Source organism: Carlito syrichta, unplaced genomic scaffold (assembly GCF_000164805.1).
Source record: "Carlito syrichta isolate Samal-C Ts95f unplaced genomic scaffold, Tarsius_syrichta-2.0.1 Scaffold309091, whole genome shotgun sequence".
In the NCBI taxonomy this organism is placed as follows: domain Eukaryota; kingdom Metazoa; phylum Chordata; class Mammalia; order Primates; family Tarsiidae; genus Carlito; species Carlito syrichta.
The window spans coordinates 163,498-178,269 of NW_007253187.1; the positions used below are offsets into that span (position 1 = coordinate 163,498).

The 14,772-nt window shown below is 53.6% G+C and overlaps 2 protein-coding genes across 4 annotated transcripts in view; one reads left to right on the forward strand and one right to left on the reverse strand.

Moving 5' to 3' along the window:
* FAM222B (family with sequence similarity 222 member B) overlaps nt 1–6,470 on the forward strand; it is a 54,564-nt gene extending 48,094 nt beyond the window's left edge. Inside the window, exon 3 of one of the 3 annotated variants that reach the window (XM_008066685.2) lies at nt 2,589–6,470. In XM_008066685.2, coding sequence (XP_008064876.1) covers nt 2,589–4,195 — 1,607 coding nt within the window. In that variant the 3' untranslated portion in view covers nt 4,196–6,470. The remainder of the gene's footprint in view (nt 1–2,588) is intronic. The other 2 variants (XM_008066687.2, XM_021716916.1) reach the window with 2 other exon arrangements.
* A 2,467-nt stretch (nt 6,471–8,937) lies between these two features.
* Nucleotides 8,938–13,067, reverse strand: TRAF4 (TNF receptor associated factor 4). Its single transcript, XM_021716922.1, has 8 exons — nt 13,041–13,067; nt 12,220–12,317; nt 12,074–12,125; nt 11,377–11,481; nt 11,144–11,305; nt 10,587–10,748; nt 10,345–10,500; nt 8,938–10,069 (listed from the first exon to the last, which is right to left on the reverse strand). Exons 1-8 carry the CDS (start codon nt 13,065–13,067, stop codon nt 9,437–9,439), a joined length of 1,395 nt encoding a protein of 464 aa, XP_021572597.1. The 3' UTR covers nt 8,938–9,436.
* Between the last annotated feature and the right edge of the window lie 1,705 nt (nt 13,068–14,772).

Here is a 14,772-nt window from a genome sequence, read left to right on the forward strand (position 1 = left end):
AAAAAAAAAAAAAAAAAAAGTCTGGGTGTGGTGGCTCACACCTATAATCCCAGCAGTTTGGGAGGCCAAGGTGAGAGGATTGCCTGAGCACATGGGTTCGAGGCCAGCCTGGGCAACTTGGTGAGACCTCATCTCTACAATAAATCAAAAAGTTAGTCAAGCATGGTAGTGCAAGCCTGTAGTTCCAGGTACTTGGCAGGCTGAGGCTGAAGGATCACCTGAGGCCAGCAGGTCGAGGCGCGGTGACCATAAGCATTCTACTGCACTACAGCCAGGGCAACAGAGTGAGACTCCAACTCAAAAAAAAATATATATATGTGTATATATATATATATGTCCTTGTCCAGGAGAATGTGTAAGTATAAGGAAGGTCAGAAATAGCCCCACTTTATGGTGACTGAAGCCCACTGAGGGTCAGTGGCACTCAGAAACAGTAGAACTCAAACTCTCCTCTTAATAGCTGTGACTCTGACCACAGGTAGTGCCACCTAGTGGCTGGGAAGAGATTTCCGAACCTTCTGCCTCTCCCTTCTTGCCCTCAGTTGTCATCACATCTCATGCTTTTAAGACTTTTGTCAAATCAGTTGCTTTAAGCCTGGTACGATAGTATATGGCTGTAATCCCAGCACTTTAGAAGGCCAAGGCAGGAGGATCTTGAGCCCAGGAGTTTGAGACCAGCCTGGGAAACAAAATGAGACCTCATTTCTACAAAAAAAAAAAAAGGAAAACTAGCTGGACATGGTGGTGCGTACCTATAGTCCCAGCTACTTGGGAGGCTAAGATGGAAGGATTGCCTGAGTCCAGAAGGTCGAGGCTGTGGTGAGCCATGGTTGTGTTACTGCACTACAGCCTGGGCGACCAAGTGGAAACCCTGTCCCCCACCACCCAAAAAAAGGTTGTTTTATAAACATTTAATGTATATATGAGCCTCTGTTCTGTACTCAGTAAATAAAACAGGCCTTAAGTATGTGGGAATATCTAGTAAGATATTTGGAAGCACAGACCTTTTCCTTCTTGTATGTATTATTTTTTTGCTCAGGTCTGCCTTTTTGAACATGGGACAAAATTTCTCTGCCCCTCTTGGACTTGGGCTTTCTTTTCCTGCTTCCAAGAGCCATGGTTTCTAAGCAGTTGCTGCCAGCTAACCAGCAATGTCACCAAATGAAGGCTGTGGTGTCCATTTTCTTCTAACTCACTCACTAGCCTGCCTCTGTTCTAGTTGATGCCCAGTGACATGACTATGAATTGGGGTGTCCTTTTGGGCCAAGGCCACGTGAGGCCACAAGCCAGGCATTCAGTCAGATTAGTCCTTGGCTTATCCTGGCTGCCTTCTGCAAGGGGAGGAAGTAGAGAAGAAGTCAGCTAGCCGAGCCTGGGCTCCCAGCCAAGCCACTTCATCTTTGGGCAGTCTGTGTACTCACTCATTCTGCAAGCATTTATTAAGCACCTTTTGTGTATACTCAGGGGAGACCCTCCCTCAGAGAGAGAGAGAACTGAGCAGAACCCCTTTGCAGGAGCTTCACATCCTTAGAGAGCTCTTGTTCTCAGAACCTTTTCCTTTTTGACTGGAAGCCCAACGTCCGCCGAGCCCCCTAATGGGAGGCAACAGGAGTCGGGAACAAAGAGACTGTTAACATTAATGAGGCACACTGAGTGGGTATTTCCGCAGTCTCCAAAGGAGGCAGGTTTTTTCTCTTTCTCTTTGGAAAGTGACAGCTGACACGGGCCAAATGCAGACTATTTTTGGCTCTCTGGACTTCAAGATGTTCTGAGTCCTTTCTTCTCAATTCCCTCCCTGCTGCCCTGTCATTATTATCATCCTCCACAAGCAAATAAATAAAGCCTTTTGATCCTCACCCAGTCAGGCATAGAGTAAACTGTAAACAAAAGTGAACTTGTGACATGGGGATGGGGAGAGATGCTGGCAGCTTATTCCTCTGCTCCTGAAAAGGAAGCATTCTGTCCTCTGTGCCAGGGTGCCCAGCCAGCTGCCAGGGCACCAGGGAAAGCTGATGCCTCATTGGCCACTGCAGACGGAAGAGTAGTAACTGTAGGTACCCCCTTTCCTTGAGTGTCATTGGGAAGGGGCTGAATGGCCACCAAGCTCTGCTTTAGATCCTTCAACCCTCCGACCAGCATCACTGGTAAGAACTTAGAGTTCAAGCCCCTCTTTGTCTATGCAGAGTGAAAAGAACTGTTGGCTACCTCTGTGAGAACTGGCCAAGTTCTGGCTCTCTAAGACATGGGATGTTGAGAGATGCTTTGCTATTCTGATCTCTAGTTAGTTACCTCATTCATAAAATGATATTCTTGGTGGCACCTGCCTTCCAAAGAGCAAGGATTCACTGAGGTAGCCTGTCACTTAGCACAAGGCCTGGCCCGCTGTAAGCACTTACTAAAATGTTAGCAGCACTTGGTACTGTGAGGGCTGAGGCTGGGTCTAGGATGAAGGTGACAGATGACAACCTGGTTATTCCCACACACACCCTGCCCCAGGCCCTCAAAAGGGAAGCCTAGAAGGGCTGGTTGGCATGGCACTGATGAGCTCCCTCTCCCTCTTTGCTCTCCTTCCCATTCTCTCTCTCTAGGGGACACTACACAGAAAATGAGAACTGCTCACTATCCTACCCCAGCCGAATTGGATGCATATGCTAAGAAGGTCGCAAACAACCCACTGACTATAAAAATCTTCCCCAACAGTGTGAAGGTTCCCCAGCGGAAACACGTTCGTCGTACTGTGAACGGCCTCGACACATCAGCCCAGCGCTACAGCCCATACCCGACGCAGGCTGCCACCAAGGCAGGCCTGCTTGCCATTGTCAAAGTGCCAGCCAAAAGCATACTCAAGGACTTTGACGGCACCCGAGCCCGGTTGCTCCCTGAGGCCATCATGAACCCCCCAGTGGCACCCTATGCTACTGTGGCACCCAGCACTTTAGCCCACCCCCAGGCCCAGGCTCTGGCCCGCCAGCAGGCCCTGCAGCATGCACAGACCCTGGCCCATGCCCCTCCCCAGACGCTGCAGCACCCTCAGGGTATCCCGCCGCCCCAGGCACTGTCCCACCCTCAGAGCCTCCAGCAGCCTCAGGGCCTGGGCCACCCTCAGTCCATGGCCCAAACCCAGGGCTTGGTTCACCCTCAGGCCCTGGCTCACCAGGGTCTCCAGCACCCTCCCAATCCCTTGCTGCATGGAGGCCGAAAGATGCCAGACTCAGATGCCCCCCCGAATGTGACCGTGTCTACCTCAACTATTCCCCTTTCAATGGCGGCCACCCTGCAGCACAGCCAGCCTCCGGACCTGAGCAGCATCGTGCACCAGATCAACCAGTTTTGCCAGACGAGGGCAGGCATCAGCACTACCTCAGTGTGTGAGGGTCAGATCGCCAACCCCAGCCCCATTAGTCGCAGTCTGCTCATCAATGCAAGCACCCGGGTGTCGACCCACAGCGTCCCCACACCAATGCCTTCATGTGTGGTCAATCCCATGGAGCACGCCCATGCGGCCACAGCCGCACTGCCTGCCGCAGGTCCTGTCAACCTGCCCACGGGCATCTCTCGAGCCCCCACAGGCTACCCTAGCGACCTCAAGCCAGTCGCCTGGAACCAGCACCAGCTGGCCCACCTACAGCAGATGTGCAGCGAGGCTGGTGGGACGCCAGCTCCTGGCCTGACAGGCAAGCATGCGGCAGGACGCGAGTTGGCAGGGCCTGGCTTTGTGGGCAAGGCCCCTGCCTACCCGCAGGAACTCTGCCTGGCACAGTCCTTCCATCTGAAGCCAGCCCTGGAAAAGCCGACCCCATCCCCACCAGTCAACGGCCTGGCAGCCCCATTGGCCTACCCCAATGGTCACTACTTCCAGCCCCTGTGGAACAACATTCTGCCCACTCCCAATAGCGACAGCTCGGGGTCTCAGGACCTCACCATGCCGTTCCATGGTGGGCAGCCCACAGGGGCACCCCTCGACTGTGCAGCAGCTCCTGGGGCCCACTACCGAGCAGGGACCGGGGGTGGTCCAGTGGCAAGCCAGAACAGCTTGATGCAAACAGTGGATTACCTGAGTGGGGATTTCCAACAGGCCTGCTTCCGAGAACAGAGCCTGGCCATGCTGAGCAAGGCCCACCGAGCCCCTGGCAGCCGAGCCCCTGATCCCACAGATAGTCGAAGTCTTCATATTCAGCACCCAGGGTATAGATAGGTGGCCCTGGCGCCCGCCACAAGCAACACATCCTACATCACCCTCCTAGGTTTAGTCTACTTTTAAGTAACTGGATAGTTTCAAAGTTTTACTACTCCAGTGTGATCATTCTGAGATGTCTGAGAGGGAATTTGGTGAGATCTATTGCGGACAGAAGGGGGCCTCTCCTCCCCTCTAGCGACTTTTGGTTTTATGTTAGAACCTAACCCCACCCCAAGCTTTCTCTCCGCTGCCTGCCCATCAGTCACTCTCCATCATGGCCGTTTCCAACCAACCTCCACACATCCTCTCTTGAACCTCTGCCTGTTGTGCTCAGGGCTGAGGTGTGGGAAGGGCTCTAGTTGAGGTAGCTCTGGGTGTCAGGCCCCTAAGCTAGGCCTGTCTCTGTCTCCGTCTCGCTCTATTTGGGACTAAGAAGCAAGACTTCCCAAGTGCTCTGTAAGCAGATTCCTTATTCATCCAAAGATCTCAAATCAAAACTGGCCCAGTCTTCATCTCCTTTCAGTTTCTTTCTGTTCCTCAAGACTTTGTTTTGTCTACACTGATCCCAGAGCCACTGCACTTGTCCTTGCCACACTGGGCCTCAAGGGCATCCTGCAGGTATCTGACCACAGCCTTGAGACATGGGGGGAAAAAGTTTGTGTTGACGTCTTGGTTCCTGACTTCCCTTTCCAGACCGAGAGAGAAACTGACGCATTCCCAGGATCCCTATGTCATTGTCACCTCTCCTAACTTACCTGCTGCCCCTGTTCCCTACCTTTTCCCCCCTCAAAAAACTCAAGCAAAACAAAATTTAAAACTACCTTACTTGAGGAATTAGGTAGGTAAGGAATGATCACATTGGAGTTTGGGATTAAAAACACCAAAAAAAAAAAAAAAAAGTAAAATGCATTTGGTTCTCTCTACACTGGCTAAGAATATTGCTCTACACTGTAAGTTTTAAATGTCATGTTTCTGTATGAATGTAGTGTGGGTTTGAGTAGCGTTGTGTATGAGTGGCCCCCACAGGTACATTTACCCTCTAGTGCAGCCCCTCAGTTTAATGAAGAAAGAAGAATATACAAACACAAAGCCTTAAGCTCTTTGAATACTTTCTTTACCAAATGAGCATGGTTCTGACAGCTGGAGATGGGCCTACATTGGAAACTGCCCCTCCTGCCTCATATCCATTCTTAGAGCATACCCTCATCCACTCCATGCTCAGCGTGTCTCGTTCCCAAGTGACAATTAGTTGGCTAGAAATTCAACACTTTTCTGTAACTTAGATTATGTTTGTTATAAAATTTTGACCCTTCTGTTAAAGATGCACAGTTGGGCTCTTTTTTTTTTTTTTTTTTTTAAATCAGATAAGCCCTTTCCTTTCCTCGTCTCTGGGGCGTGTGCCCTGATGTTCTTATTTAAGATTTTGCATTTTATTTACTATCCACTGTTCTTTAGCCAGAAATTCTCTAGTGTTAATCTGAAGCAATGTGACTGAAGACCAGTTTTTAAATTATGTGTTGGCAAGTTGCCTTATATTTAAAAAGAAAAAAAGGAACAAAATGCCTGATTGTGTTATGCCAAATGATAGCAACATGAAGTCCTAATTTATTGTTCCCGATTGTTTACCTGCCGTCTGTGAACACTGGTACCTCCCTGTCCCTGAGCCCTCAGGAGTACTTACAGCTTCTGGTGCAATGCCTTTTCCCAAGGTGTTGGCCACGATCTCACCCAGGGCCCTCTTCCAATTCCTGCTTTTCTGAGTCAAATTTAAAGAGTACCACTGTCTCCCCTTACCCCTTGCTTGATCTTCAAACCAGATACTCTTGCTGTAATCCTCCCCCCATACCTCTCTCTGAAAGGTGAGCTGCCATTTTAGGAAATTGGACCAGACACCAACTTGGGGGCTTTAAGTCAAACAACCTCAAACCCATTTCCTATGTAGGGGTGCAAGTCTCTGAAGCTCTCACTCCCACCCCTAGTCTGCATGGAAAATGTACTGTGATCCCCCCGCGCCCCAGCTGCCCTCGCCTTTGGTGTGAGATGTTTCCTAGTTCAACCTGAGTTCCTCCCCCCTCTGCCAGCCAACCCCCAACCAGCAATAAGGGTCCAAGCTAGGGCCTCCTCGCCACGCTCCCTGCCTCCCTCCCTCACTACCCCTAGGGATACCTGGATTCCCCAGTCTATCCACATACTGTAGCATTCATTCTCCATCTCTCTCACCTTCTCACCTGTGGTGGTTTATGGGTGTGATGGGGTTTTTAAGATGACTATAAACCAGTAAAAAAGAAAAAACTAACCTTTTGAGCTTGTCCTATTCGTTTAATGCTGTGAGTGTTTGGAGTAACTTTTTCTTATGAATTTGTAACATGTCTCACTTGCTAGAAGAGGAGCAATTCCTCACTTTAAGAGGGGGGAATCCCTGTAGTATTTATCCCACCCAAAAACCTTCCCCAGTCCATTATCCCTATGGTAATTATAGGGCACTGACTGTCAGGCAAACCCGGGTGGTACCCAGTTGGCTGGTCCTCTCTCTAGGCTAGAGACTTGGTATAAAAATTGGCGGTTAGGTATGATTTGCTGCCCCTCACTGGAGACCCCAAGGATCCTGCCACTTTCATTCCAAGGGCCATCAATCATTGAGAAATGGGGATCTCATTTGCTAATAAGCCAACTAAAACCTTTTTTCTTTTGAATTGGTGTCTCTGTCGCTCAGGCTGGAGTGCAGTTCCACACTCACAGCCACCCCCTCATCCTGCTGGGCTCAGGTGATCCTTCCACCTCAGCCTTACAAGTAGCTGGAACTATAGGCATGCACCACCATGCTCAGCTAATTTTTAAATTTGTTGTAGAGACGAAGTATCGCCACATTGCCCAGTCTGGTCTTGAATCTGTGGACTCAGGCAATCTTCTTGCTTCTGCCTCCTGAAGTGCTGGGATTACAGTTGTGAGCCACCATGCCCAGCTGCCAACTAAAACTTTAAACCTCCCTCCCCCATCCCTTCTCCCATCTCCAGCACTTTGGAATTTCTGATGGCTGCTGACAGAGGTGAAGGTAATAAGCACTGTAATCTGCAACACAACTGGCCCCTCTTGGTGATTGCGAATTTTCTTGTGCTTAGATCCAGTCAGAGTGACTGCAGTTATCCTCCCTTTTCTGCTGAGTTTGAATTTGAGCTAAAATGTGAAGGAAGGAAAAACTGATTCCATAGGATGTGAGATTCAGAGAAGGTAGACTCTTGGAACCAAGAGTCTCCAGGGACTCGGGATGTTGAGTTCCAAGCACTCTTCCTTCTTGAGCATGCCTCTTTCTGTATTGTGCCCTTCAACACAGCACCTAGCCTGAGCTTCACAAAGCAGTTATGACTAGCACTGGAATGAGGGCCAGGCATGCCAGGCTGGCCGAGTATGGAGCGGACTACAAGGCCCCATGGTTGCACACTCTAGGAGGCACCATCCAGTCTGTGAAGGTGCCCCTGGAATCTTGCAATGAGTGTCCTGATAGCAGAGGGAGCCCAAGTTCCATCCAGGTGTCTGGCTTTTATTGGGATACTTGGGTGGTTCTGCTTGTTGACCGAAAACATTTCCTCTGTTACAGCCCATGATTTTCCATACCAGTTTCCAGGTATCAGACTCTAGCAAGATGGGTTACCTGAAGAAGCCCAGACAGGACCCCATCCTGTTCCATCACCTGATAAAAGCCTTTTTTATGGACGAGAACTATATCTCCTGAACCTTCCTTACTAGGTAACACTTCCCATACATTTGCCTTCTTCTCAGAGATAGGCAAGACAGTAAGGTACTTTATGCTGAGCAGTTCACTTAATCTTTACAACAAATCTAGATAGCGAACAGGCTTTTATCAGTGAGGGTGATGATGCCCCATGTAGCTAAGTGACTTGCCAGAAGCAAGCACAGCAAGGACTCAAACCTGAATTTATTGCCAAAATTAGAGCGACACTTCTAGGGTCTGCTGGAGTCTTTAACAGAATTCAAGCCCTGCTGGGAACCAGCTGAAGGATCACTGATGAGTCAGTTCACTCCTCTGTTCCTCTTTTTTTTTTTTGAGTTGGAGTCTCACTCTTGTCGCCCAGGTTGGAGTGCAGTGGCATGCTCATGGCCACCACAGCTTCAACCTGCCGGGCTCAGGCAATCCTTCTGCCTCAGCCTTCTAAGTACTCTGTTTCTATTTCATTGATGAAGTAGATAGTCACATGTCTCCATTGAGGTCTGTATGAAAAATCAAATGAGATAGGAGATCCAAGTGCCTTGTACACCTTGACGGCCCCTTTGCTCAGCTTAGTCCCTGGGTGTAGCCTGGGATAGATAACACTCAGCACTTATTCTGGGCCAGATATGTACGATCTCATTAACTCTTCACCAGAGCCCACTAAGATATCCTTTTATTATGGTGATAAAATCTATTTCACTTGGCCTGTAGTAAATGAAATAATGTGCACAAAGTGCTTAGCAGTGTTGGCAGTCAGTTCATTAGACTAAGAGGCAGAGGCTCTAGTGTTTGGTGGTGTACAGAAAAGCCATGCATCTCCCGCATCTACTCACTAGAGGACAGCGGCAGGTGAGAATGTCTTCCATACAAAGCCTGGTGCAATTCCCCTGTCCTCCACCAGAGGATGAACCAGTGGAGTGGCTGGATCCTGGGGCCAGAGTGGCAGCAGCCTTCACTGGTCTGGTTCTTCACCTTCAGTTGTGCTCTGCCCCTCAGGGTTCTAACCAAACCACATGAGTCAGGCTGGAACCAATTTAATAAATACAATTCAAAGTTTATTAAAAATCAGGGTTTCCCTGCTGTGCCCTCCTGGCACTAATGAAATAAATAACCAGAAGAGGCACAGCTGAAGAAAGGGGAAAAGAAATCAGATCTCAAGACAGAGTCTTTTAACTACCCTTTTCCCATGCCCAACTCCCACCCCCCTATGGCTCTTGGGACATAGCACCTGAGCAGGCACCTCAGTCTGGATAGGGTGTGGCCGGCACCAAGGCATGTTGGCTCTGCCCGGGAAGGGAGACAGGCCCTAGGATCACTTGTTTCCAGCCCTTGATGACCCAAAGACCTGCACCCCCCAGGGGCCAGGGCTGAAGCACCAATTGGAGGCACCTGAGGGTGGTGGTGAAGGGGAGGAGGGAGAACGGGGCAACAGAACCTAGACAGCATAAGCAGCTGATGGGGGTCCGGCCCCTCTCCGAGTTCAGCCAGTGCCTGAGGTCATGACCCCTTTTCCCCTGGAGCCCCGCCTGCACTCAGCTGAGGATCTTCCGGGGCAGTTCAACAGAGGCCCGGATGAAGACCGCATCATCTCGCACATAGTTTCGCTTTCGGATGTCCTGGTGGGAGATGAACTTGGGGTAACCAAAGCCCAAAGAACTCTCGTCCAGGGAGCCCCGCCAAGTGCCTGGCTTTTGGAAATTCTTCCAGTTTGGGTCAGGGTGGAAGGTCTCAGTGACATGCTGTGGCTTCGCCAGCCCGGGGTCGCTCTGATCCAGCAGGGAGAAGGTGACACGGCGGGCAAAGGGCCACTCAAGGAGATTGTCAAAGGCACCTGGCAGCACGCGAATGTAAAGCGAGAGATGTGTGCCCTCGCCACTGCCATTGCCATTGAGGAATGCAGACACCTGCAGCTTATAACCATACTTATGTGTGTAGAAGGCCGGGCTGAAGCACTCAAGGTTGGGCTTGGTCTTGGCCTCCTGCAGCCGCCGCCCGTAGCTGCCGATCTTCCAGATGAGCACGCCATCGCTGCCCACTGACAGCTCCTCCAGCTCTCGCCGCAGCTCCTGCAGCTCCTGCCGTTGCCGGCTCACCAGAGCACACATCATGGCCAGATGTGGCTTCACACTCTCCTCCACATGCCGTGCCATTGCCAGCTTGGGGCACTGTGGGCAAAGCCCCAGGCCATGGGGGAAGGGAGGAGAGTTGTCAATAGGAGAAGACCCAGGGGAGAGGTGCAGGTACAGGCTAGCAGGCATCCAGCTCTGGGTGAAGACAGAGGGTGCTAGGAGGCTGGAACCGGCGGCAAGGGGAGGACTGAAGGCTTTCGTGTAGTAGAGCAGGGACCATCAAGGCCTAAGTGGCATCAGGAAGCCTAGCTCCCATCTAGGGCTTCAAGGGTAAAAGGGGGGGCTGACAGAAAGGAGAAGGGGCATCTCACCCTGTGCTTGCAGCCGGAGTCTTTGAATGGACACAGCACTAGAGCAGTGCTACAGCTGTCCTTCAGATGGCCTGGCAGATCCTCCCGAGCCACGGTGCCCACGCCACACTGGTTGGGGCAGGGCACAGGCAGCCTTGGGCACTGGTACTGGTGGCTCTGGGGCCGTAGAGGCAGAGAAGCAGTGGTTAAGAGCCTGACTCCCTGTCACCTGCCCCACAGCCACAGCTCAGGAAGGGCCTCACCTGGATAGTGTCAAAGACGAATTCCTTTGCACAGTAGGTACAAGGCTGGGTGCGCTTGGGACACTCTGACGTGGCATGCTGGGCCAGCAGCCGCCGCATCATGCGGGCACCACACTTGTTCTCACAGTACACACTCTCTTGTGGGCACAGGCCCTCATGGCTCTGTGGAAATGCCAGAGGTGCTGAATTAAAAGGTTGCCTAGCCGGGCTCGGTGGCTCAGCTTGTAATCCCGTGCCTTTGGGAGGCTGAGGTGAGTGGATTGCCTGAGCCCGAGGGTTCGAGACCCACCTGGGCAGCGAGATCTCATCTCTACAATAAATAAAAAAATCAGCCGGGCGTGGTAGCGCATGCCTGTAATTCTGGCTACTTGGAAGGCTGAGGTGGAAGGATCGCTGGAGCCCAGCAGGTTGAGGCTGCGGTGGCCGGGCGCGGCCACTGCACTCCAGTCTGGGCGACAGAGTGAGACTCCAATTCAAAATAAATAAATAAAAAAAAATAAAAGGTTGCCTAGGCCATCAGGTGCTTCCAGTCCCATCCTCAGCCATACCTAACCCACCTCATAGGCCTCCCCGCTGAAGTCACAGCCACAGAACTCGCACTTAAGGCGCCGTTTGGGGCAGTCGTGCTGCAGGTGTGCAGGCAGATCACGGCGGCTCAGCTTGGTGGGGCAGCGATTCGGGCAGGGGACAACATTGAAGCTGCAGGTGTTCAGGTGGCCCTGGTGGGAAGGGCTATAGTTAGTGCCTGCCAGGGGAGGGACAGTTCTAGCCCCTCACATCCAAGCCTCACCTGTAGGTGACGAAGTGGCCCACTCCAGCGGCAGCCCTCCTCACTATGGATGCAGCGGATAGGCAGGCCCAACACCTGTACTTCTAGCTCTGGATCTGGGTAGATCTGGGGGAAGGGATGGGGGGAAGTGGCCAGGGTCAGAGCCTGCCGTCTCCCACTCCCACCCCCGCCCCCAAGAGAGTGGCTCTACCTTAGAGCCAGCAGTAGCCTCTCTTGGGCCATCTGCCCCTGTGTCCAGGGGTGAAGGGCTACAGCAGGTGGTGTCTGCTCTGGTGCTGGATCCCAATGTGCCTGCACATGACACTCCCTCTGGAGAGGCAGCCAATCAGCCTGCTCAGTCCAGGCTGTCCCCCACGCTCTGCTTCCTCCCCCGAGATGTGGGGGCTGGAGGGGGGGAGGGGGCACTGGCCTTCAGCCAGGTCTGGCTTGCCACCGGAAGGGGTGGGAGCACTTCTTGTGGGCACAGAGCAGCTCTATGCACCCCCACAGGCTGGGCATTGTGCCTGCCCTCCAGGGCAAACACGGGCCTCCATTTGCACACTGGCCTGGTGGGAGGGAACAAGCTACCTTTGTGGGGGCGTATGATCCCAAGGCTCTGGGTTGACATTGGCCCTGAGCCCAGTGGCTGCCAGTAGCTCCAGCCTCCACCACAGGCAACAGCCTAAGCCTGGTCTTCTTCCTGGCCACGTGGACTTACCTTGGCATAGTCCAGAGGAAGCTGGTCCTCAGGGCATTTGAAGACTCCTTCACTGAAAAGGGGGAAGGGGCAGGGTCAAGGCTTCTCCTCAGGGGAAGGAGAGCCCCGGGCCCCACCCCTCAACCAGGGCAGCCTTCCTCCCTCACCAGACCGGTTCCCAGCCAGCCCCAGCTGAGACAAAAGGGCAAGCAGAGGCCTGAGGGGACCCACTTCCCCAGGATCCCAGAAGATCCCAGCCCACGTCCTGGGAGAGGGGGATGGGGGTCTGGGTCTGGTGAGGCAGACAGCTGCCTCAGACAGCACTTGGCCGACAGGTGGCAGCTGGCTGCCCTACCCCCCAGGATGGCAGCTGGACTGGGAAAGAACAAGCTGCCCAGCTACCCCTCCCCCCAGGTTAGTTTTCATTGGTTGAGCTGAAAGCTGATGGGATGGGCCGAGATTAAGTGCCAGGGATACCAGCCCCCATGAAGGTGCCCTGCCAAGAACCAGGGCAAAGGTCAGCTTGGGGCCACCTTCCCCTACACCTTCCTTCCCCTTTGAGGGTGTGTCTCCCAAGGGAAAGGGGAGGAAAGACATGCTCCCTGACACTTGTTTACACTCCTGCCCAGCACTTACCACCTGCCTGAGGTTGAGAGAGTTCCCATTTTACAGATAAAAGAACAGAGGTTCACAAGGGAAGCAGCACCTGGATATGTCTGCCTGAGCCCACAGCTCAGACAGGCTCTACTATATCACACGACACATAGAAGAGAAGCTGGGGCAAGGAAAAAGTTCAGGCAAACGCAGCCAAGACCCTGGTCACTGCTCAGTAGGCTTCTGAAGCGTGTGGACCCTGTCCACCCAGCCAGCAGCCCTCCGTCTCCACCTAGCTGTTAGTACCAAGGAGCCTGTTGGTATGTTTCCTCCTGCCAGTGTACCCTCGCTGACCCCAAGCAGGACCAGTCATCCGTGCCAGGCAAGGGCTCACCCAGCAGGACTGAATGCCCTCGGGCATGGCATTCCTGGCAGGTCTGAGTCAGGTTGGTGGGAGGCAGGTGGGGATCCCAGTGGGAGCAGACGCCACCTGGCAACCCTGTTCTGGAAGCACTCTCCAGGGCCTGGGTGGTCCATACTCAGGTGTCCAGAGGATTTCTGGAACCCACTTCCTTGCCCCTCACTCCATACCACTGGCCATGGCAGCCATGCCAAGGACAGTACTTGCACAGGCACTGAAGGGGTGTGTCTGCGCCCACAGGGCAGCCAGCCTTCCTGAACCAACCTGAGTAATAGCTCAGGCAGCAGCAGGGAAAGAGGGGTGGGCCCGGGGGGAGGGGGGTCCACTTGGCTGCTTCAGGAATGTGCTGACTTAGTGGTTTGGGAGACAGGGAGGGGACTGAGGCAAGTCCCCAGGCTTCAGGCAGAAGCTTAGCCTGCAGCTTGGGGCCCCGCCAGGGCAGGGCTGTGGACACTCTTGCTTGTAGGGCAGGGGGTGACGGTGAGGAGCAGGACCTGCCCAACCACCTCTTCCTCCAGAGGCCTCGCAGCATAGCTCAGGCACTGGGGGAGGGGAGGGGCAGGGGCAGAGGCAGCTTTAGGCTGTGCAGTGGAGGCCCAGGCCCAGGGAAGAAGACAGGATGGGGGGAGGGGACTGTGGGAGAGGAAGAGGGGATTTCCGGGAGGGGGAGGGGCAGAAGCTGCGAAGGGGGCCAAGGAGAAGGTGGAGGGAAATGGGCCTGACAGCCCCCTCTTCCCTGAGGCAGTCTGGGTGGGTCAGGCTGGGGGGGGTGGCTCAGCTGGCCTCATCTGGAAACCAGAGGGCCGCAGAAGAGCAGTGGAGGAGACAATGGGACCGTGTGTCTGTAGGAGTCAGTGTGTACACTGCAGGGAGGAGGGAGGAGGGTGAGGGAAAGGGAGGAGGGGGCAGCACAGCAGCTTGTGCAGAAGCATATGTGAGGGCAGGAGCCAGGCCAGGCTGTGGGGAACAGAAAACAAAGAGCCTGCTGAGATTTCCGCCAGCTAGGGGCTGCGGAGGACCAAGAGGGGGAGAGGGAGCACCAGAGGCCAGAGCCCCAGAGATGCTCTCCCCACCTGGCCCCTGATGCCCTCAGCACAACAAAAGCCTCCTGATAGTGGCTGACCCTGCCTTCCCGTATTCTGGGGGTGTGACCTTCCCGAGTGGGGGCTCCTTCATGCTTCCCCACATCTGGGCCTGAGCAGTTACTAGCGTAGGCAGGAAATTCAAGACACCATAAGGTGCCCAGGAACTTGATGGATGCCCAAGAGTCTCCTTGTTACTGAACTCCCCCTGCCTTACCCCAGACCCCCAAATCTCTGGAAGAGGGGAGAGACGCCTAAAGGGGTTGCTGCTTCAGGGGAGGGTTGTGGCCTCAAAGCCCTCCCTCTATTGTGTGATCACAAGCAGCCCAGGCTTAAATCCCAGTTAAGCTCTGAAGTAATTGTGTGGCCCTGGGCAAGTCGCATCTCCTTCCGTCGTCTGCGAAATGGGAGGACAATAGCTGCCGTTCTCCGAACGGTCGAAGACTCCGAGGCGGACAGACGAGGGAAACGCGCAGGCTTCAAGAGCAGCGCGGGAGAGAGCGTCCTGCCCTCTTCCCCGAAGGACTCAAAGTTCAAGGATGGGGCCGCTCTCGCTCCCAGGTGAGGGGGCAGGGCCGGCCACGGGCCCGAAAGGGGATCGTTCCCACCTCCAGCCCGCGGGA

Excerpts from the sequence above, each read along its gene's own strand:
- TRAF4 (XM_021716922.1), bottom strand. The coding sequence starts at position 13,067 with ATGCCCGAGGGCATTCAGTCCTGCTGG. Across the intron at positions 12,126-12,219 it reads GCTGGCTGGGAACCGGTCTG|TGAAGGAGTCTTCAAATGCC; the intron begins GTGAGGGAGGAA and ends CCCCCTTTTCAG. Across the intron at positions 10,749-11,143 it reads TCAGCGGGGAGGCCTATGAG|AGCCATGAGGGCCTGTGCCC; the intron begins GTGGGTTAGGTA and ends GCATTTCCACAG.